This window comes from Physella acuta, unplaced genomic scaffold, assembly GCF_028476545.2.
Source record: "Physella acuta isolate Inbredline_101_S28 unplaced genomic scaffold, ASM2847654v3 ptg000505l, whole genome shotgun sequence".
Lineage (NCBI taxonomy): Eukaryota > Metazoa > Mollusca > Gastropoda > Physidae > Physella > Physella acuta.
Genome location: NW_026732024.1, coordinates 169,389 through 193,689, shown reverse-complemented (window position 1 = coordinate 193,689; position 24,301 = coordinate 169,389). Strand labels below are relative to the sequence as shown.

The following is a 24,301-nucleotide window of genomic DNA, read 5'->3' as shown; positions in this document are numbered from 1 at the left end:
CTTTTCTAGACATGTATAGTATACATGTTGTAAGTGTAAACATTGCGTTAGGAGTAATTTTAACTCTTGCATAATTTCTTTTTTCTCTCTCTCCAACATGTTTATAATTTAAATGAACTCTTTGTTTAGCTTTCAATTTTAGTGTTTGTCATTTTTAAACTTTCTTAGTTATTATATAGGGCTTTTACTTTAAAAGTGTTATTTAGTTTAGATTCCTCTCAATTCCTCTATTTAAGTACAATATTATTTTTAAAAAAATATTTTTATTAGCCTAAATATTATAAATTGAATAGAAAAAGTTAACATTACATCTTCGAAACTTAGTTACTTTCTGTTAAAAATAGAATATTTGTTTTATTGAGAATGATGAAATAGTTTTTAATTTTTAATTTTTATCTCAGATGTTAGAGGAGTTTATATGGAAGGCTCTAGACCTGCTGGACAAGCTGGATGAACTGGGAGAGATCCTCACCAATCCAGAGCTACCAGATGACCTTAATGGTGCTCAAATGGTGCTGGAAGAACACAATCACCTGAAGAAAAGGGTCCAAATGGCACCAGTGGAGCAGCTGGCCATGGAGGGACACCAGATTTTACAAAGGATCACTGGGGAATATAGTGGTGAGTTCTTAGCATTTAGAGATGGTTGCGCTATTAGTATTTTTATTAGTCTTTAGTAATTAGATATATTTTGGTAGTCTAATTTGCATTTATTTATAGTTTTTTGTGCTGATATTTATCTTTCTTTTTTAAAAAAACATTTTGAAGAGAAAAAAAAATAATGTCATATAATTAATTGGAAAAAAGCACAAGATTGATACATTTTCCATTAACCCCCCCCCCCCCCCAAACCAGAATCATATGCTAATAGTTATATAAATTTATGCTCATCAATGTCCATGTTTAGAAAGTGAGCAGCTCTGATTTATTGGAAAATTTAAGCTTTGATCAAAATTCTTTTGTTGTCTTCCCACACAGGATCTCATGGAAGGAGGTATGTGATTTCTGGCAATGCTGACTTCCAGTCTGCTGTACCTCAGATCTCCCAGCTGCTTGACAACCTCCAGTCCACCAAGCAACACCTGAACCAGCTGTGGAGTGTCAAGAAGATGAGACTGGAACAATGCTTACAACTTAGAATATTTGAAGAAGATGTAGAAAAGGTCTGTTTTTTTGCTGATTTGGTTATGAAAGTTAGAGTTTGGGAAAAAGTAACTGAGGATAGAAAAACCTGCTTAAAATATATTAATGGAAATGTATTTTTGGATGATAATATAAGATTTTGATTGCTTTTAAAATCCTCAAAAGACAGCAGGTTGAATTCTAATGAATTTGTCTTTATCATGCTTTTTGTTATGATGATACTAAAAAGTTAAAGCCTATAACTAAAGCAGTCATTAAATTGTTTTAAGTTGTCTCAAAGTTCTTAAATTTATAAAAAAAAAAGGTTAAAAATGTAAATTCTGATTATGATACTTCTTTATGTTTACAGATGTTTGAATGGATTAGTCATAATAGAGACCTATTTCTAGTCAACTACACAGAGATAGGAACCTGTCATCAAATGGCAGTGGAGCTTGAATCTGAACATTGTCAGTTTGCCACAAGTGCTGAGGTTGGTAATCTTCTCTACACAATCTTAAATAATTGCTTAATTGCAAGTTTATTTGCTTTTTAAAATTATTTTGAGTTAAAAGAGATGTTTACTTAAGAATATATGTTTAAAAAATGTTTTTAAGAATTTTTAATTTATAAGGGATGGTTTTAAGCATACTCATTTTCCCCTTAATCTTAACAGAATGAGCAATTGTAGGTTCAATAAAGTTTTAAAATCCTAACACTTATTCTGTTTCACCGTAACAGATATTATGCCTGTGTTTATTGATATGCATTGATTTAAAAATCAAATCCCTAACCATATTTTAATACTTTGTTTGATAATTTATTTCTAGAATGTGTATGTGAATATAACAAGAATTCTGGGTATGGCCCAACGCATGTGTGACTCTGGTCATTACGCCTCAAATACTATTAGAATGGAGGGTGGGAGGCTTGAAAGAGAGTGGAAGAGTCTAGCTGCGGCATTAGAAGACAGAAGCACTGTTCTGCGCATGTCAGTAGTGTTTCATAAAAAAGCTGAACAGGTAATTTAACAGAATTTAATAGATGTACACAATTTTATTAGTTTAAGTTAAGTAAGTCAACCGGATCAAAGTTGTAATATGTTTACAAATATGTTTTTATAATTTTGCTATAAAGGCTTTCAGAATAATTTAATACTAAAAATGTATGCATAAATGAAAATGATTTTATTTAATTTTTAGAATTATTTAGCATTGTATAATTATTTAAATTTTTTTTTTTTTTTTTTAGTAATGTGTTATAAGTTTAAAAAATGTCTTAAAGAATGGACAGCCCTCAAGTCTGATAAAGTAGCGTGAATTGGTGTTTGCAACATCTGCTAAATAAAAGTCTAGTTAGCACTATGCCCACCGCCTTAACTTTTCTTATCAGGGGTTAGGTACTCATCAAAGCTGAAAGGACTCTTGTAACTTAACAGGAGTCAGGAAGTGAAACCTCCCCCCCCCCCCCCCCCCCCCCCCCCCCACAATGTTTCCTCTGTCTATTGTTTCTAAGTTGAATTGTTTTGTTTTCCTCCAGTACCTTGCTCAAGTGATTGTATGGCAGAATACATGTGAAAGTCTCAAGATTCCCTCAGGTATTGAGGACCTTGAGGAGGCTCTCCAGCAGCATCAGAATCTCATAGAAACCATCAGTCAGACATATGCTGAGGTAGGATGGCACTTTCAAATCTCAAATATATATTTCATTAAAAATGGCTGTTTATTTACCCACAATAAACAAAAACTGCATTGATTACTGGAGCTGGTTTAGTCAATATTTTTTCAAACTTTTTTTTTGTTAATAAAAATTATTTGATTTCTGTTTTCTAATAGGTTTGTGGTGATGGGAAAGCACTCTTAGATACCCTTCAGACACCTGTTACATCCAGTAGTGCTAACTCTATAACTGCCAAGGCAGATTACTCTGAGGCTGCTGGTCATGTTTTAGATGTAGTTCACGAGGTAGGCTCCCCTTGTGTGTTTGTACTTCCATTGCATGCATTTCCATTCAACTATTTTAGTTTTTGCCCAACCCAAAAAAGTCATATAAGTCATAGGCTAAATTAACTGAATAAAATGTATACTTGGTGAAACAAATGTACAACAAAAATAATTAATAACATTTTTCCACTATTTCCTCGTGGTTATCCCCATACTTTCAATAATGTGTAAAACACAATTCTGTGACCACAGGTCCTGGCACACCAGCGTCATTTAGAACAAATTTGGCATGGCAAAAAGGTCAAGCTTCACCAAAGGCTAGGACTTAGGCTCTTTCAGCAAGACGTGAAGCAGGTAGGTCAACAGCTTCATTACACCATGCTCTGTTTCCTTTATTGTGTCACTCAATCAATTTCAAGGTAATAATCGTTTCACTGTTATGATTGAAAAGAATCTCAGCTTACTGGAATGTCATTTTACTCTTCCTCAGTACTTTCTATACTGTTTTCTTTTCTTTACTATCACTCTTAGTAACTTAGTCTTTTTTGTCTTTGTGTGGGTCTAAAGCCACATAAGCTATGTGTAATATGTATTTATTACTATTGCTTTCATAATAAATATATATAGAAATCTCTTAATTCATGCCTGATTAGTAATTTAGTCTCATCGAGAAAGAAAGGTTTCGCATCATTACTAGAACAAACGTAAAAAACCTGTGGATTTTTTTTTTCTGTGGTGATAGCCACCTCTAATTGTTAATTACAAATTACATTTTTAAGAAAAATCGAAAGATTTATCAGTCAGTATTCTTAAATTTTAATTTTCTTTTTACCTGTTGAACACACTACTCTGTTTGGGTGAGGCTTAGTTGAACTTGAGGGTCAATTTATAGCAAGTACTGATATGCATTTCTAGTACTGACCTTTGTCAGTAAAAATTACATTTCTAGTACTGACCTTTGTCAGTAAAAATTACATTTCTATTACTGACCTTTGTGAGTAAAAATTACATTTCTAGTACAGACTTGATTGTGTGGGTCCGTGTACTTTCGTTCTTTTAACTCCTTTACCTACATAGCATGTATTTTTAAACCACTTTTGAAAAAAAAATATTGATTACTAGCAAACTTACTGTATTGAATGTGCTTTAAATAGAGAAGCATTTTAATCTACATAACTATGTACTGTTTCAGAGTAAGCTTGAGTGAACTTAATGTGTTTTTGTTAATGAATATTTATCATTCTGGGTTCTCTAGGTGATTGACTGGCTAAACAACCATGGTGATGTTTTCCTCAAGAAAAACATCTCTATAGGGAAATCACTGCAGAGAGCCAAGGCATTACAGAAAAGTCATGAGCACTTTGAGTCTGTAGCAAGGGTGAGTTATTTCTTATATGCTTTGTACTTTAATCATTTACATTTTAAAGACATTTCTTTTAAATAAGTTTTTTTTTTGTAATAAAATTCTACATAGATTATAACAAATGTTAAATGCAAATATTAAAATATTTTTTATTTTTTTAATTTAATTCATGTTTTTCTTCTATAATATATTTAAACCCTTCCCAAATCATAACCCTAGTACTTAAACTATTGTCAACTCCAATACAACTTGTATTTCGAATGCTTGATTATTGAAAATATATACATTTTTAAGGAATACTTTCGATGTCAGGCAGATAGATTGCTTTCCACGCTAATATTGTAATGTTTAATTTTAACAATAATTTAAAAAATAAAATGACCATCAATTTAGGATATTCTTTTTAGTGTAGCAACATTTAAAACCCATACTTAGAATATCCCATTTAGTTGTTTTATGACAATTATATAATTTTTGTACAAACCATCTTAGCTGTCTATCTTATTAATACATTTTAATCACTGTAAAAATATGTTAGAGTAAGTTATTTTCATGTCTTCTCACACTTAAATTCTGTGAACTGTTAGAAAATTCATTCCATTCCCCGTGGTGAAATGTCTCGTTGTTCCTGTTTATGGTTTAAACTTCCTGTAGTTCCCTAAGGCTAGTTTTATGTCTGAACAACTTCCTTTTTAAGATGAAGTTAAAAAGAGATGCTTAGTTAAAATTTGCTGTGAATTACATTTGATGTCAACACTTAAGTTCTGTTGAAAGACTTAGCAATATTTTTCTTCAGACAACCATGTATACCATTTTGTTAATTTGACCCTTTTGATGCATTGATTAGATATGCTTTTAGGTTTTAAACTAGTACCAGCCTTTGTATTTCTTTTCTTAGTTTACTGAGGCAATAAATACATTTTTGCAGTTTAATAAAGAAAAAAAAAAGTTTCTGAGCTATTGAATAAAAAAATAGGTTTAGTTTACCTCAATGATGTATTTTTAAGAATTCAACTTAGCTGATTCATTTATCAGAAGCCCTTTGTTTTACGACCAATGTGTAGGTTAATTTCTTGGTGCCTTCATACTTTATTTCAGTTAAAGCCTGGAATTTTCAAAATTGGATATCTTATTATCTTATAGCAGAAATATTTAGAATTCTTTACTAGTGAATCTGTATTCTAGTTTTAACAGAATATCAATAAGACACTTAATCTTACAAAAACATCTGTTGAAAATTCAATGAAAATTGACCTCTGACATATTGACTAACGGTTGTAGACATCCTATTAAAAAAAACCTTTCTTTGAGTGTTAAAACCAAGTTATTTCATGAATTTTCAATCATTTTGATAACAATGACATTCCTCCCATAGCTCAGAGCCAGTGACACTAAAAATGATGTTATTCTTAGATACATAAAAAAAATTAGCATAATGATTTGCCCTGAACCCTGGTCCTTTCAACAGTGTTATTCAATACATGAGTGCTGCCATCAGCATGAGACTACCCCTTGTAATTACACTTTAATTTAGAAAAACACCCAGATAAAAAAAAATTCTTTACACATTTAAAATTTTCTTTCCTATCTTTATTCTTGTTTTCATTTAACGCCTAATTATTTACTGGTAAACACAGATTAGATATGCTGTCTTGAGCAGGGCAGCTGTGTACATTCTTTCCTCCATTTTAAGTTTACATTGCAGAAGAAATTACTTGCACTTTTAAACTCTGTTCCCAGCTATAGTTTAACCTAATGGTTTAAACAGCCGTGGGAGTAACCATGTAAATGTAATGGCTTAAACAGAATTGGGAGTAACTATGTAAATGTAATGGTTTAAACAACAGTGGGAGTAACTTTGTAAATGTAATAGTTTAAACAGTAGGAGTAATTATTTTTTAAAACATCAGTATAAGTAATTGTTAATGTGATACTTAAAACATTGGTTGAAGAATGAAGAATCTGTAAATGCAACAGTTTAAAGAGCATCTGTGAGAATAACATATACAATCAGTGTCAGTAGGGAGCAGGGGACAGTTCTTGCCCACTGTTTACATTAGCCACTTAGCATGCACATCTGCATAACTGTACATATAATAGTAAAATAGCAGTTGATTTTACTGCATAAGCCCTATAGGTGAAATCTGAAGAAAAAAAAACACCTGTAAATTGTATAGTAAATACACCAGTGGCATTGTGGAGCAGAAGATAGTTTCTCAGACCCCTGTTTACATCTACCTTCCACACTTTTAACAGTGGAAATAAGTACATGTCATAGTAAAACAACAGTGGAATTTACTGCATAAGCCCATTGGTGGAAATAGAAGTGAATGGAATAGTAAAAACATCTGTTGCATTATGGAGTAGAAGATAGTGGAGTAGAAGATAGTTCTTCAGACCATTTGTTTACATGTGCCACTTAGCATGCACATCTTCCCTGCACACCTTTGTCAGGTGAAAGGGTTAATTGCATAAGCCCAATGGTGGAAATAGAAGTGAATGGAATAGTAAAAATACCAGTGGCAATGTGAAATGGCAGAAGTGAATGGAATAGTAAAATTCTCAGTGGCAATGTGAATAGTAAAATTCTCAGTGTCAATGTGAAATGGCAGATAGTTTCTCAGACCCCTTGTTTACATGTGCCACATAGCATGCACATCTGCCCTGCACACCTTTACCAGCTGAAAGAGTTAATTACATAAGCCCAATGGTGGAAATAGAAGTGAATGGAATAGTAAAAATACCAGTGGCAATGTGAAATGGCAGAAGTGAATGGAATAGTAGAAATAGTGGTAATGTGAAATGGCAGAAGTGATAGGAATAGTAAAATTCTCAATGGCAATGTTAATAGTAAAATTCTCAGTGTCAATCTGAAATGGCAGATAGTTCCTCAGAGCCCTGTTTACATGTGCCACAGCGTGCACATCTGTCGGGCACGCTGTTATCAGCAGCAGTGGCTGCCCTAGACACCCTGAATGTGGGAAAACTGCTGCCTGAATTTTGTACATTCATAGATGACACAGGATACCCCTTTTTTTTTTTAAAGAATATTATCTTAGCTTATTTTCTCATTTCACCCCTCTCCCCCCTCTTCCTCCAACTTTATGGTAGGCTGTCTCTTCCTTGCTTCATGCACTCTTTATTAAAACCCCACCCTTTTTCTCAGCTACCCGTTCCCCTTCATATGTATCCTACACAGTAACACCCTTCCTTCCTTCCCCCCCATCCCCCACCTGCGGTTGTTATGAATGTAAAACCTAGTTCTCACTGCCTTACACACAGCCACTGTTTCCCCCCCCCCCCCCCCCCCAACACAAGCATCTTTATTGCTTTATGAGGTGTAAAATTTTACTCTTGCCCAATTCATTTCCTTGTATAAATTTGTTGATTATTGGCTAACAAAAATTAACCAAAATATCTGTTGCTCACAGAGGCAAACATAATGCTTCTTTAAGAAAAAAATAAGTTTAATCAATAGTCAGCTAATGTAAAATTTAAAACATTTTTTTTATTTGATTATTAAAAGCTAAATTTTAACCAGCAATTATTTTCAAATGAAAACCTCCTTATAAGACCTTCTAGCTATCACTCTTCCATTTAACATCTTTTATCTGCTTTAGAAATTGGCCCATTCTAGAAATAATAAAAGTTTTTTTTTTTACCTAAACACAAATTTAATTGGCTTGTCTGTAATTGGTGGTCCCCCTGACTCTTCTAACCCTCCTCTCTGTTTAACAACAAATCATGCACCCACATTCTTCTTTATCCATGAACAACACCCACCCATCCCCACCCTTTCGTTTATAGTGTCACACTGGAATGGCAAACATGTGGTTGAGATATTTTTAAAGGAAAAAACCCCAAAAAAATCACAACAGCTTAGCACATCCAGAGGAAAAAAAATTGGAGTTTATTTTCTCTTTAAAAAAAAAGAAAAGCACTCAAGTTGACTTGAGTGTTTTACTTCTTAAAGATGGATTTTTATTTCTTATTTCTTTCTGGATGTGGAGAAAATATTCCAAAACTGGCCAGAGGTTGTGGAAACCTTAGATAGATTTGCATTAGGGGAGTTGTGAATTTTATTATCTGTTTTCTTATGGAGTTAGCAGTTTAAAATCCTGCTCTGTGACGCTATGTGTTGCTGCTGTTTGGTTTTCTGTGTGTTGGATATACATAATAATAAAATTGTTTTTATTCATTTTGGAAGTGTTTGGATCCTTATCAAATAACTGGAGGTTAATGAAATTTAGTACTGTTTTTTGCAGTGTTTGTTTGCACACCTAGCTTGAAAAAAAAATTGGTGACTTCTATACATTTCTCTTATTGAAAACATGTAATTGGCAAATTCAATGTAAGTTGTTTCTTTAGGTCTAGCTCAGTGAGCAGTTTTTTTGGGTACCATGGGTCTTTATCGTCTCCCAGTTTCGGAACTGCTAGATTAAAAAAAAAACTGATTTAGATCTTCAAGAAGTAGTCTATATGAAATAGCTTTCAACCAATTGAGAATTTATTTTAAAAAAAAATGTTGAATCACATTATTTAAAATTAAACTAAATCAGTTATTTTAGATAGACAAAAAATGAAAAGAATAAAATATTTAATTAGATAACAAGAAGTTTAATATTTATAATGTTGTGGATTATTTGCAGCAAAGTTAGTATGAAGTAATGTAGGTATGTCATAAAGTTTATCTGTTTTTGATAAAAATATAAAAGTGTGCTGAGCCATGTATTCAGGTCACTTATGAATTATTTATTACAGCAAGGTCAGAGTTCAGACAAATAGCAGGGTCTGTTTTAAATTATCGTTTTGATTCTGTAACACTTAGCTATGTAGAGAAGGAACCATTCTAAGTGTTTGTAGAAGCTAGCTTCTCACCTCACAGCAGTTGATTGATGTCTGTGTATATCAGCCACATCTCATTTGACTAGGGAAGTTAGGAATTTATTTGAGACACTAAAGGGCACTAACTCTAATAGATAAACCAAAACAAGTATATACTTTGTACACTTTAATTATTCATAGTACAATTTTTTTATGCATTCTTTACAGAAAGACTAATGTATTCATTCTACTTATTATTCTGAGAATTGAATTCCTTTTAATGGCTCTAGAGGGACTAAGAAGCACTGTCTGTAAATTTATCTTTGTTCTTATTATTCACAGAATACAATAACAAATGCAGAAAAACTTCTAGCAGCAGCTGATGAGCTTGCTCAAACTGGAGAGTGTGATGCCACTGAAATTTACAGCGAAGCACATGAACTAGAGCAGCGAATGCACTCATTTTTAACTGCTCTTCAAAGGCGAAGAGCGGTGTTGGACATGACAGTGATATTTTATTCACATGTACATGAGGTAATGTATAGAGTAAAACAATATGCTCTTACCTAGTCTTATTTATATGTAAAATTAAAATAAATTGTTTACTAAATATTTTTTGAAACAAATTGTGGTCTAAAAGTTCAATTTCTAAAGTTATTTTATTTCGGACCAACAGAACAAGGGGATTGTATTAATATTTTTTTTTATAAGTGAGTTACACTTTCAAACCTGGTGGTCTATTGGGGGAGATGAAGTAGAGTTCACTTGTTTTTTTTGACCTCATAATGAATGGATAGTATGGTCAGCACTATGCTCTATAGCATGCTGGGTGGATTCAAGGAGGGCCTATGGTCTTGAGCTTAGGATTTAAACTCGAGGCTTTCAGGTTAGCAGTCTACCGTCTGACCACACATTCCCGTTTTTGTTGTAAAATTCAAATTAAACTTGTTCTGACAGTTAACCATTGTTATCCTAACAATTTGTTCCTAACGTTTGTATGACATGGCTGACTTGCAGTTGACCAACTGGTTAGAAGATCTGCACACAGAGCTACAAAGCACAGAGCTAGCTGACAGCGTTGAAGGGGCAGAGCATTTGATAGCACAGTTCAATCAGCAGAGGGAAACAACTGTGGAAGCTGCTATCAATACTGTTGGGGAGGGAGAGACGCTGTTGGAACAGCTAAGGTAAGTCACAATGGGGTTGTTATGGTTGGTCACAGAGAGCAGTCATTCTTATCTGTTAAATATAACTCTGTTGCAGCAACATGAACTATTCTATGTATTATATTCAATGTTATTTTGTTCTACAATTTTTCTACATTAAAAATCAACTTATCAACTTGTAAAAGATTTAGCTTTAGATTTATGCCTTTATACTTCCCTAGATAAAATATGTTTAGTATGAGCGTTTTGTAAAAGTTCTTTCCCCTTATATAATTCCTGCTTTGTGTTTCTATTTAATAAATTACACTGTTAATTTTAAGTGTGAATTAGAAAAAAAGCAGAATCTCTCTAGTACATTTATAAATGTAAATACCAAGTTAATTTAAAATTAGTGATATTTAGCATAAGTTTTATTTTGTTTGTTTGCTATAATAGTTCATAATTGTTCATTAACGTGTAAGTGTAGCATACACTAAGTACTGATATACATGTGAATTATGTGTTCACTTCTATAAAGTTCAACAAGTGTGAACTTGTCTTTACTAAGTTCTTGTCTTTACTAAGTTCTGCCAGACAGCCTTATTTTTTTCCCTACAAAACAAGTGTGCAGTAAAATTCTAAAGCATACTAATGCCAGTGATACCAGGAAACAGAATCACCAGCTTTTTAAAAAAATTTGACAAGCCATTCTCATCTTTTCATCTGTTAACCCCCCCCCCCTCCCCATTATTAAAACAACACCCCTCAACACCCCCTCTTTCATACTTAACAGGACTAGTTTTTTAAAATTCAGAACTGGCAAAAATAACCAAGAATAAAAAATAACAAACATAATAAAAAAACCAGTATGTAGGACCATGGTGATAAACTTTGAGAATGGCTACCTGAATAACAATTTTATTTTCAATCTTTCACAATTGCACAGTTGTCTGTGGTTACAACATGTAAGTTGTGTGTTGACAAAATTTATTTCAAAACAGTTTTTTTTTTTAGTTTTCACTTAAGAAAAAGAAAGTGAAGTTTTTACATGAAATACTTTATTCTAAAAGGAATTATATGCTCTTTTTGTATGAGGGTGGTATGTTTGCTGATATAATAATAGTTGAAACATGGAAATAATATGCATACTCTAGACATCTATTAACATATGTTTTGTTTAAAGTACACAAACTAAAACATGAGGGAAGTAATACTGGAAGATTTGGGAGGGGGGGGGGGTGGGAAAGAGATGAAAGAAAGATTGTGTTTACTATTATTCAAACAACCTTGACCAGTATAGCAGTTTCATTGCATTTGTTTTCAATTTAGTTTCTACTTTTAAAATATTAAAATATTTAGACATTTCTTGTTTTCAATGTTTAATTATTTCATAATTTAATTTAGATTATTAAGTTTGTTATTGTAGGATGCTTTTAAAAAAGAACACAATTTTTTTTGTATTCAGTTTACACCTTGTTACATGAGAATCCTTGTTTTCAAGATACAATTTAAAATTTAAAACATGTCCATGTCTGGTGATTGTGCATTTTGACTTCGTAATGTTATACAGTTAGATAACTTTCACTCAGAGCACATAAGGAAATTCAAACCTTTAGGGTCAATTTTAGAACATCAAAACATTTCCCTGATTCAGTCAAAGATGTAGTAAAGTTGTGTTCTTGTTTCATATTTAAATTTTTTTTTGTCTAGGATCATTTCCATGGAAACAGAAAAGACAGGACACAGTGCTGATTACAAGCACATAGAAGGTCAGTTTTTGATATGTTCGAGTAACTTTAATAGTTGGCGATTATTGCTTTCTCTTAGTTGCGTGAGTCTGAAGTAAGATGTTGAAACAAGAATTTTCCTTTAATTTAGCATTCTGTGTGTATTTTTTCAGGGGTCCTAAGTCAGCTCAATGACAGTCGCAGTCAGCTTGAAGATTTATGGGCAGCAAGAAAAATGAAGCTAGATCTTTGCCTGCAGTTGCAGGTCTTTGAGAGGGATTCAATGGAGGTAAGTTTTATTCATAATTATTACTGAAAACATTTTTTTTATTACTATTGTCATTTGTCATAATTTATACAATTTTCAAGTAATTAATATGTAAAATTAAGGTATCAATTGTCAAGTCACCAGTGTAAACCAAGGGAGGTAATTCACACTTTTTTTTCTGTTGTAGGTATCCTCCCAGCTGGAGTTACTGTCAGAGGAGTTACAGCACATGGAAATGGTAACAGATGGCAGTAAAGCTGAGCAGCTGTTACAGATTCACAATGAGAGTGTCATGCATGTACAAAACTGCACATATGAAGTTATACAACGGGGCCAAGAATTAGCACAGGTCTGTACACAGTCACATGCAGTCAAAAACAGGATGATTAGCAGAAAAAGCTATTAAAAACAACAAAAAAAGAAACATGGTTTTTAGTCATAATAACTCAAAAAAAAAAAATAAACCAATCCTTTATGTTTAGTAGAAATGTTGTATAAGCAATGAAGCAACTTAAAATATAAAATTTAATAACATTCTAAACGCTACAACCCCTTTCATCTTAAAAAATGTTTCAAATTTTTTTCTATAGATTATTGTTTTCTGTTAACATTTATTACTCCATCTATATAAAAACTATTTTATTTGATATTTTCATCTGAATTTTACCCAAATCCTAGCTTTACACTAAAGTTGCTCAAAAAACAAATCTATCTAGTACAAGGTAGTACAAACCACATAAGCCACCACATAAATTAAAAATGAAAATGATTACAGGCTAAATACCTGTATAAGTCTAAAATTTAAATAATTTCTTTTTACACATCACATTCAAAATAGGTCAGAATATTGAATATTACTATCTTTGTTAATACATCTTTCAAATGCTAGTTGGTCTCATTTATTAAAATAGATTTACGTAAATTACATTGACAAACATGCACTGTTATGTCCATATTCATTAATATTATATTCTTGTAGATGTGTATTTTTAATATCAGTGTACATAATTTACAATACTGCAGGTGATGAGTGAGAATGATCATGACGCAACCAATCGCATTAGTGTCTTATTAGAATATCTAAATGAGAGACAAGTAGATCTAGAGGGTCTGGCTGAACAAAAGAGGTTAAGACTTCAGCAATGTGTGCATCTGAGGAACTTTGAGATCGAAGCCAGACAGGTAATGATTGCATCATTTACTTGTAGTTCTTATGCCCTCATAGAATTATTTATACATGTGTTGTAAATTTTTATTTATATATTACCATATTTTATCAAGCTAAAGGTGTGGTCAACTGTTATAATTTGAGCTGCATAGCTAATGACTAAGCAACTACATTTTTTAAATTATGGGGGAATTGTATGTTTCTCCTATCACTTTAATTTTATAAAACAGTGGCTTTTTACATTAACAAAAACTTTAGTTTTATAAAACAGTGGCTTTTTACATTAACACAAACTTTAGTTTTATAAAAATGTGGCTTTTTACATTAACTCACACTTTAGTTTTATAAAACCATGGCTTTTCCCATAAACACAAACTCTAGTTTTATAAAACCGTGACTATTCATATTAACCCAACTGCTGTCCCCTGCTGTTGAAATCTGAGTGGATTATAATTCACAGAATATAGCAGATTTTATTATGGTACTAAAATAGCTTTTATCAGGCACATAAGTAGAAATATCTGTCTTATTCTGAATGCTCAATCACAAATTAATAGATGCAATATTTGATCCTCAGGTGATCTTGTGGGTAAGAAATGGAGAGTCAATGCTGACTGACAGTTTTATGTGTCCAAACTCACTTGTAGAAGCTGAACAGCTGAAGAAAGAACATGAACAGTTTATGATTGCTATAGAGGTAAACATGGATAATTTAATGTATAAAAAATATGTTGTACGTGTTTAGCTGATAGCCTTTGAGGTAAAAATTATTGGGAATTAAGTGTTTAATTAGAGATTTAAGTTAAAATTTTGTACCACTAAAATGTGATCCTTATGAATTTAGTTTAACTTATCAAAATGATTTAATCATTATACAACTTTTTAAAGACTAAATGTTATAACCCGGATTAAAATTTTCAGTACTCATGAGTTTAAAGCATTTTAAATTTCATTATTACATTGCAATTGAAATAAAGTTTCATGTTCATGAATTAACTAATAAAATATAGCTATTGGTGAAGCTAGTGGAGTAATGGATTTATTTTGTTTTTCTCTAAAGAAAACCCATTTTAGTGTTGTGACTGTGACACAAAGAGCTGAGGCCATGCTCCAGCAACAACACTACAACGCAGAGCTGGTGCGGGCTATTGCAGAAAATGTGACCCTAGCCTGGCAGCAGCTGATGTATCATGCAGAAGAGAGGCAGAAGCTGGTCATGGCATCCACCAATTGGTACAAAACTGCTGAGCAGGTCAGTGATTTTTGTAAGAGCTGTTTAAAGTATAATAGCACGCTGAGCAGGTCAGTGATTGTTGTTTGATTGAACTGTTTAAAGTATAACAGCACCTCATCATCATCACTCCTTTATGGCCCCTGGGGAGCAAAGGGCTGCAACCACACATCTCCAGCGGACTCGGTTTTGGGCTGCTCCTCCAATCTGTGCCCATGAGAGCCCAGCTGTTTTTGCCTCTTCCTCAACCGTTCTCTTCCATGTTTTCTTTGGCTGGCCCACCCTCCTTTTCCCCTGGGGATTCCAGTCCAATAACAGCACCTACTCTCAGTAATATGGGATGTCGTGGTGGCTAAAAGGAAAGTCTCTAGTTCTTATTCCGGATAATAACTGTCTTCGTACTTTTTGAGTTCCAATTTTTTCAAAATTGAAATGCTTTAAATAGTGGTGTTTTGAATTTGATTAAATAATTTTTTCAGCACCTGTTTTTAAAAAATGACTGCATTTTTATTAAAAGATTAATGGTTTCATTTTCCTGTTGTCCAATAATCAGGTCTGGTCAGTATTAGAGTCATTAGATCGTGATTACAAGCGCGATGAAGACTGGTGCAATTCGGAGAAAGCTGGTACCACCAACACGCAGGCTAAGGCAGCTTACCTAGTCCAACTTATAAATAAACACAATGAGCAGAAGGAGGCTTTTCTTAGGGTATGTGTTGTTCAGGCATAGCAGCTTCATCTAAACTTTACAAATAATATGCTTTATTGTTATTTACATTTTAAATTATTTTCATGGTCATTACACTTTTTGATTTTTTTTTAAGTTAGTATTTGAAATGTAAAGTTCACACATTTTTCTATAATGGTCCTAAATCAAAAATATTTTTTAAAAGACATTTCCTTTCTAAAGCTTTTCATTTTTTTTCAAGACCACCCAAAACATAAAAAATGTCTGGTTTATAAATATTGTGTTTTTAATTAATTCATTTTTACAATAAAAGAAGCATTATATTATAGACAAAAACATTTGATTTAAAAGTACATTTAAAATGTGATGTGAATTATTTGTATGATTTTATGTTTAGGCTTGTACTTTGGCAAGAAGAACTGCTGAAACATTCCTCAAGTATGTGACCAGAAACCTTCACTTTCTGGGCATGCAGATGAAATTTAGAAGCCCTGAACAAAGGGTGAAAGGTAAGAAACAATAAAATCAACATTTACTTTAAATTTTGTATAATCTGGTTTTTAAAATTTTTTTGTTTTCAAGGTCTTAAGATATTAAGGGGGCAGTATCACCCAGACTAAGGGAGGGTAACAAAAACATTCACCAAAAATAAACTATTAGACATTCACATGTCAAATTTTTACAGTGGTAGTAACGCTTCTACAGCTATAATACAGCATATAATTGGTGAATCATATGTTTCGCAAACATTTGTCTAAATAATTTGCTAATATTTTTTATACATTTCTAAATTTATTGTAAACAATTTTCCGAAACCATAAGTAAAATACTTAAATTTGGTATAGTACAGTTAAAATTTGGAGTTTTATTGTTCTACTTACTTCCATTTTCTGGGTGATACTGCTCCTTTACAAAGTTCATTTTTTTTCCAGATTTTAATAAGTCTTAAGCATTATGTGATGTAAAGACAATAAATAAACACTTTTCTGTAATAACAAATAGGCTACAAAGAATTTTTTCCCCACAGCCACATTGACCAAGTTATTAGGGCAGGAAAACCTAGTCTTAGAATTCTGGACCATCAAGAAAAGGAAACTTGAGCAGTGCCACCAGTTTGTTTTGTTTGAACAAAGTGCTAAGCAGGTCAGTACGTTTTTATTATGTCATACATGTCTTATAAATTTTGAATATTTAGTTCATGCCCATTAGCCTCACCTAAATATTTATATGTATTGACAGTAAAGTACCTTTATAAACCCTAACTCAACCCTCAGAACCAACCCTCAGAACCAACCCTCAGAACCCTTTCATCAGGCCAAAAAAGTTGAGACATGAATACATGTGTACAGCTTATTTTTGAAGATTACATATGTTAACAATTGAGACACATATGTTAACAATTGAGTTTGTTTATCATTTATTAGTATTTGTTTCAACTGTTATCTTTGGAGTCTTTTTGTGTTGAATAATTTGTTTTAATAAAGTTTGATGGGTTTGTAAACTGAACTTGTAGTTGTTCAAAAGATACTGCTTTACCTTGTAGGCACTTGAATGGATCCATGACTATGGTGAGGCTTATTTGGCATCACACACCAATCTAGGCGCAGACAAAAATGAAACAGAAGCTTTGCTTAAAGAACATTATGAATTTAGAAACAGGGCCAAGGTAAGTTGCACATTTTTTTATTGTAGCTTCTAATCTTCTGTGTCACATTTTTAAATACAGTTCATAATGTTTGCTAAAACTTAGATTTTGTCATATATATCAAAGACACTTGTTCCTACTATTCCAGTCTACCTCTGTCTATTATATCAATATTATTGCTTAAATGTTTACTTATCACTTCTTAAAAAAATTTAACATAAAAGGAATAGCTTTTTAAAATTTATGAAATTATTTTAAACTGTGTACTTAATTGAATAAGTATAAAAAATAATATCACAGGAAACGAAAGAAAATGTTAAGCTACTTCTCCAACTTGCGGACGATTTCGTCACAAAAGGTAACATCCATGCTACCAGCATCATGGAATGGTGCTCTATGGTGGACAAACGTTACAAATTGTTTTCTTCCCGCATGGAGAAGTACAGGATTCAGCTGCAGGGAAAGCTGGGTGTTACCCCACAAGAGGTTAGTTAATCATTTAAATCTGTTTGTAGTTTCTTCTTTTTCAGCAAACTTATGAAAAAAATATAAAGTACTCAATTTTGGGATTATAAATAAAATATTTAAAAATATTTTTTTTTTTTTTTTTACTTTTCCAAACATTGACTTTAAATTTATAACTTTTTAAAGCTGTATTGATGAAATGAGTTGAAGATCTATCTACATTTGATTTAAAAAAAATATTTTCTTGTTAACTTAAATCAGCAAAGTGAAAAAGATGAACAAAGGCAGAGTGACTCTTCTATTGAAGAGAAACTGGAGCAGACAGGAACAGCAAAAGAAATAACAGAAGAGAAGAGAAAATCTGCTAGGAGGAGAGAGTAAGTTGTAGTTGCTGCTCAGATATTTTAAGTTTTGAATTTCTTGACTACAAATGTTTTTAATGTTTAGTAAAAATTTTTTTTCCAACCTTATGGTCCATGGGGCAAGTGAAGTAGAGTTTACCTGTTTCTTTGATCTTGGCATTTAATTGGATAGTGTGGTCAGCCTTTTTACTTTCCCTAATGTGAGTTTGGTACCCTTCAGAGCTGGGTGGACTCAGGGACGTTCTACTAACTTGAACCCAAATTTGAACTTGAGACTTTTGTGTTAGCAGTCCAACACTCCACCGCTAGGCCACACAGTCCCATGTTATCAATGTAGTTGCTGTAAAAAGTTAGCTTTAACAAAAAAAAAATTCTAGCTAAATTGAACCTGAGTACTTAAATAAAAAAACTAACAGTACAGAGTATAATATATTTTAAAGAGTTATATAACTGATTTATTATGATATACTATAAAATTATAATTCCAATACTCTTCTGTACTTTTTAAAAATGATATAGCTTTCACTCCTGTTGAACATTTCACATTTCTCTGGGAGTCCCATTTTATTTTCACCATAGCTTAAGAACATATTGTATGTTTAATTAATATTTCCTTTTAGGTTCATTATGGCAGAGCTACTACAGACAGAAAGGACTTATGTGAAGGATTTAGAAACATGTATTCAAGTAAGAATTTTTTTCATTGCCATGGTTTGGTTGTTACATTTCATGTATGGATAATTATTCTTTTTCCAGCATTTAGGCACTGATTTATCATACCTCTCTATGCATTTTTGGTATCAATAGACAATTTAAGATTGAGTAAATGAGTGTACCTTGAACAACCACTTGGTATTTTCTGTTACCCTGTCAAAGGCAGACATCATGATACTATAATTCTTTTTGCCTAGCAAAACTTTAACCCTGCATAATTTAAAGCCAAAACTACTTCTATTATTACTCAGACCAAATTATTCACTATTCACCTTTTTGTGACCTGTATTTTCCAGTATTACATGAAGCCTATGTCAGACCCCAACATGAATGTCCCATCTGGCATCAATGGCAAAGAGCACATTGTGTTCAGCAACATGGATGAGATATATGAATTCCATAAAGAGTAAGCACATGCTAAATATTTGACATTCAGAAATAGTTTTATTTTATAGCCATATAGAAGCACATGCTAAATATTTGACATTTAGAAATAGTTTTATTTTGTAGCCATATAGAAGTAAGCTTGTTATTTCATTTTTGGAGATGGTTTATTTAAACATTTTTTTCATTACATTTACAGTGTTTTTCTTAAAGAACTAGAAAAGTATGAAACAATTCCAGAAGATGTAGGCCATTGTTTTGTCACATGGGTAAGTGGATTCAGTTTTTTTTAGCTATTTCGTGCTAGAGATTTATCTTTATGGTTGTGTAGAGGACTACTATAGGTACAACAGTTTGATGATTTAAACACATTTTAAATTAAACCCATTATTATATTTTGATGTTGCTAATGATGTTTAATAGACTGTATCATACAGGTGTAATATTTAACAGTGATAGGGATTAGTTTAAAGAGATGAGTGTACATTTGTACACCTGATAAGGAATAAAACTTAAGTTCAATTGCTAAAGATTTGTGAGAAAGATTTTTTCATCTAACAAGATTAAAATAACAAATAGGCCTACCTAACATAAATTTTCCTGCAAATTTAAGTAACATTAAAAGTAAAACTTTAAAAAATATCTTTAACAGGCTGAGAAGTTTTCCATCTATGTGACTTACTGTAAAAATAAACCAGATTCTAATGCACTGCTTGTAGAGCAGGCAGGCAGTTTCTTTGAGGTAAGTATTGTCACTTATCACTTAATGTGTCATCAGTATCATAGATAAAAGGCTGTGTTCTAGCTTTTCTTGTAGAGTGGGACTTGTTTAAAGGAGTCATGAAATTACATATGTGACAAACTTGGGTAAAATTGGTATCTTATGGGGATTGAGGCTAAAAACCATGAGTAATGGGAATTAATACTAGTGTTCTGATGGTATAGAATACGTGAGAATTTAGTTTTTTAGGCAGTGAAAAAGTTGCACTTTAAATCAACTGATTTAACAATAGTGTCATATAGTCTGTTGTACATTTTAAATTTTTTATTCTTTTTTTTTGTGTGTAAACAAAGTACTAAAATTTAAGATTACATTTATATGATTAAATTTAATTTATTTAAAAAGTTCAACTGGAAAGGGAATTTTACGCCACAAAATATTTTTTTATGTAATAGAAAAATAGTTTAACATAAGAGGAGAAAAATGATAAAATACCTTTAAACTCACTTAACACATCACACTAGTTTTCTAGCTAGATCTAACCTTATAGACCCACTGTAAACAGATGCTTGTCTCTGCTATTGCAGGAGATGCAGCGCAAGGCCACACTAGACGAGCGCATTGCCTCCTACCTGATTAAGCCTGTGCAGAGAATCACCAAGTACCAACTTTTGCTCAAAGATTTGCTCACCTGCTGTGAGGAACACACCGGAGAAATAAAAGTCAGTTGAAACTTTTAAAAGTGTTTTATGTAATGGTTTTAAAAATCTTTAGGGAATAAATAAGCAGTTCTTTTAAATAGAGGATGTTAAAATTATTTTCTCGGGACTGAATAAATTATATACTTCATGGACACTTTTTTTGTAAATTTTTTATTTCAATTTTATTGGGTTTAACACTAAAAGAAAATGACTTACTAAAGTAGCAGATATTGTTGAATTTTAGATGACTTAGAAGTTAATGAACCCCTCAAGTATGTTTGCAAACTTGGGTTTGGAACATCTTGGGGAGGAGGGGGGAAGTTATTACATTATTATTACTTAAAATTGTTTTACTAATTTTAAAAGAAATGTAAAATACCCCTTACGGCATTTGCGATCTTGTCCTTTTAGTAATTATCTCTTAGGTGGTATCATGTTAATGATCAATTAGCTATTACTGGTATAGAGTTAATGTTCTATTAGATGCTAATTTATATCAGTTTAATGTTCTATTAGCTGTTAGTGATACTGAACTGTTAGCTATTAGTGGTATATAGTTAATGTTCTATTAAATGTTAGTTTAAATTAGTTGAATATTCTATTATATATATCATATTAATGCTCTATTTATACTTATAGGAAGCCTTAGAAGTGATGATGAATGTCCCAAAGAAAGCTAATGATGCCATGCATCTGAGTATGCTAGAGGGACTGGAGGACAGTCTGCAGGCCTACGGTGAAGTCCTTCTGCAGGACAACTTCACAGTCTGGGACCCCAAACAGCTGATCAAGAAAGGGAGAGACAGACACCTGTTTCTGTTTGATGTCTGCCTGGTATTCTCTAAAGAGGTCAAGGACAGTAATGGGAAATCCAAGTATATTTTCAAGTTTAAACTTATGGTAAGAACTCAACACAAACGTAGCTGTTTATAGTTTTCTTCCTTCAACTTGTATTATTTTATTTCATTTAAAAAAAATCATAACTGGAGTTTCTCTGAATAACAAATAAATTAAATAATTGAAAATAATTTAATTATTTTCTAGAAAGAAAACCTCATAATTTAGTAAAAGTGCATTATTTATTTTGACGAAGATTTTTTATAGGAATGCTTTTCCCTTTCAGATCTCAGAAATCAATGTTACGGAACATATTGAAGGGGATGAGACCAAATTTGCACTATGGACTGGCAGGGCACCTATTTCAGATTATAGGATAATACTGAAGGTTGGTCTAATGTAGTTAACCTGCCTAGTGAAACTGATCCTGTCATGAGACTTTAAAAATAAATGTTACGGTTAAGCCATTTTATATTGATTGATTATCTGATTGTTTTGATTCTTGACCACAAATGACAAGCTACCTTCAATGAAAAACTCTCAAACATCTTTTTTGTATTGTTAAACCATTGTATTTTGTCAGTTCTATATATTTTTATCTCTGCCATAAACTGAAAATAAGTGAATTGTTGAAACCATGATATAATATATATACTATTGTTTATTAGCTTTATTTTCTTTGTTGCCTTAAATTAAAAAAAAACGGTTAATAGAAGTGAACAAAATCATATCATATTACAGGCGTCTTCACTTGACACCAAGCAACAGTGGGTGAAGAAACTGAGAGAGCTGATACAGGAGAGAGTCATGTACCTCAACGACGCCCTCAAAGACAAGCAGGCAACAATGTTTAAACCCCCACCCAAACTGTTCAACACTAGTCGTGTCAGCAGGTGAGTCAGCTTTACCTGTTGGTCTCACACTTAATTCTTGATCTCATCATCCATTTTTCCTTCTTGTGCCCAAGACAAATGGGGCTGCCACAGAAAGCTCCCTCCACTTTTGTTGGTCTCCTGCAATTTTCTTTGCATTACCCTATGACAGTCCTGTCTCTGCCAGCTGCTTTCCTGCCATGCACCTCCGCGTATCTCTTGGCTTTCTCTGCTTTCTTTTTCCTTGAAGCGTCCAGTTTAGCCTTTTTACTGCAATATCATCAGGATTCATTCTTAGGTTATGCCCCATCCAATTATTCTTGATCTAACGTCTAGAAAACTCTGACAGTATTTTGAATCACAACATACTTTTTTTTCACTGAAAAATCTGGCTATTTTGAATAGTACAGTTCTTCCTGGAAAAAAAAAGTAGTAGATAGGTGTTATAATTTGGTACAGTAGTCTGTATCAGTGAAACAAGAAGTAAACTCATTTATTGTAAACAAGTATTACATGTTCAATAAAATATTTAGAATATTCAACTATTCAAATTTTAAATGAATTTGAAAGGAAATATTTTGTTATTAAAACGAAAATAAGCATCTAGCTGTTTTTAGCAAGTACAGGTTATTCAAAAATTTCTGCATGTGTATTTTGTCAGTACATGCTATCATTTAATTAGGTAATGGTACATATTAAATTTTCCCTAAACTGATGGAACATTAACTTCATCATGCAAGTAATGCTTTGATTGGCAACTTGATCTTTTCCACATAAACATGATTACCTTTTATTTATCTTTTTCATGCAGTTAAAAAGCATCAACAGTCTTATATGTCAGTTAACACAGTTTTGGCAAGTGTGCTTTTAAAAAATAAAAAGCAAGTGATACATTTCTTTAATAAAATTGGTTTCCGGGATTCCACAGACCCTGAAACAAATTGACATTCAGACTGGTAACCAAAACCTGTTCCTTGATGTTAGGGATGAATAAACTTTTGTTCCCTAAGCAGAATATTCTCTGTATTTTTCTCCAGGGAGATTGAAGGGGAGACGGTTGAAGGCTTATCTGCCCTTGAGAGGCGGGGATCTCTCATGTCAATCACCTCCAACACCACTACAGGGACCAATGATAGCAGTGGCAGTGGAGGCATGCATAATAAGGTCAGTGATTTGTTCTTCCTTCTCTACTAGCTTGTCTTATCTGGTTGTCCTCTCTTAGGTCTCCTGTTACATGACAGTGCTGGGGTTGTCTCCCTGTGAAAAACAACAGAACAACTTACCCCTGTCTCTGGGATTTAGGTTTATTTTTATAGTTGAACAAATCAAGTGATATTTCAAGATTTTTTTCCCTTACAATTTGACAAAGAGAATACAAAAATTCTGCACATTGATCATTTTTTTACACCTATTATTTTCTGGATGAATAATATTGTTTTCTGATTTTTAAAGGTTTTTTGGTGTAATTTATGTTCAATTGGAAAGCTTTGTTCCATTTTAAATTTAATCAAACTGGAGATGGAACATGATTACTCAATTAAAAGTAATGTAAATCTTTTTTAAAACATTCATTAAAAAAATCACATAGAGTTTTATTAAAGTTCTTTGCAAAATTTTTGTGTGCTTTGATAGGTTTAGGGATAGATTGTTTGAAAACTAGGTTCTATAGCTTTTTTTTCATTTAAAAAAATTGTATTAAGGACACTCTATTACATTGTGAGTAAATTAGCATCTATTGTTATTTTTATTAACATGAATTTTTCTATTATTAATACGATTTAAACTAGTCGTAGCTCAAAGGTTATTTGTTTTAATCTTTAGTGGTTTTTTCACCAGTGTAATGAAAATATAGTGCTTTGACACTAAGGACACTAACTTTAATGTAGGGTCACATATGACATAATCAAGTCTTAAAACCAAGTAAAACTTAACAGTTTAAAAATAAATAATTTTTTTTCCCCACCTCCCCACTCCATTTTGGTCCCAAGTTACATTTCTAGTGTGGTCCTGTTAAGTCTTGTCTGGCAGAAAGTCTGGACCAGGCTCTGTTTTGACCAGCTATCCATGTGACCCACACTGGGATTTCTGGAATGTAATTAGGGCTTAATGATATAGGATGGT

The 24,301-nt window shown here is 32.4% G+C and overlaps 1 protein-coding gene across 1 annotated transcript in view; it reads left to right on the top strand.

Annotated features, from left to right (window-relative positions):
- LOC131944714 (kalirin) overlaps positions 1-24,301 on the top strand; it is a 190,170-nt gene that overhangs the window by 8,461 nt on the left and 157,408 nt on the right. The window contains exons 7-37 of the mRNA XM_059305505.1: positions 402-621; positions 979-1,163; positions 1,493-1,615; positions 1,953-2,144; positions 2,662-2,793; positions 2,958-3,086; positions 3,318-3,419; positions 4,321-4,443; positions 9,595-9,786; positions 10,270-10,439; positions 12,108-12,166; positions 12,298-12,413; positions 12,580-12,741; positions 13,416-13,574; positions 14,138-14,257; positions 14,621-14,812; positions 15,345-15,500; positions 15,877-15,988; positions 16,507-16,622; positions 17,023-17,145; positions 17,425-17,610; positions 17,851-17,966; positions 18,572-18,638; positions 18,962-19,071; positions 19,249-19,318; positions 19,702-19,791; positions 20,358-20,492; positions 21,111-21,371; positions 21,595-21,696; positions 22,050-22,201; positions 23,218-23,344. Coding sequence (XP_059161488.1) covers positions 402-621; positions 979-1,163; positions 1,493-1,615; positions 1,953-2,144; positions 2,662-2,793; positions 2,958-3,086; positions 3,318-3,419; positions 4,321-4,443; positions 9,595-9,786; positions 10,270-10,439; positions 12,108-12,166; positions 12,298-12,413; positions 12,580-12,741; positions 13,416-13,574; positions 14,138-14,257; positions 14,621-14,812; positions 15,345-15,500; positions 15,877-15,988; positions 16,507-16,622; positions 17,023-17,145; positions 17,425-17,610; positions 17,851-17,966; positions 18,572-18,638; positions 18,962-19,071; positions 19,249-19,318; positions 19,702-19,791; positions 20,358-20,492; positions 21,111-21,371; positions 21,595-21,696; positions 22,050-22,201; positions 23,218-23,344 — 4,299 coding nt within the window. The remainder of the gene's footprint in view (positions 1-401; positions 622-978; positions 1,164-1,492; positions 1,616-1,952; positions 2,145-2,661; positions 2,794-2,957; positions 3,087-3,317; positions 3,420-4,320; positions 4,444-9,594; positions 9,787-10,269; positions 10,440-12,107; positions 12,167-12,297; positions 12,414-12,579; positions 12,742-13,415; positions 13,575-14,137; positions 14,258-14,620; positions 14,813-15,344; positions 15,501-15,876; positions 15,989-16,506; positions 16,623-17,022; positions 17,146-17,424; positions 17,611-17,850; positions 17,967-18,571; positions 18,639-18,961; positions 19,072-19,248; positions 19,319-19,701; positions 19,792-20,357; positions 20,493-21,110; positions 21,372-21,594; positions 21,697-22,049; positions 22,202-23,217; positions 23,345-24,301) is intronic.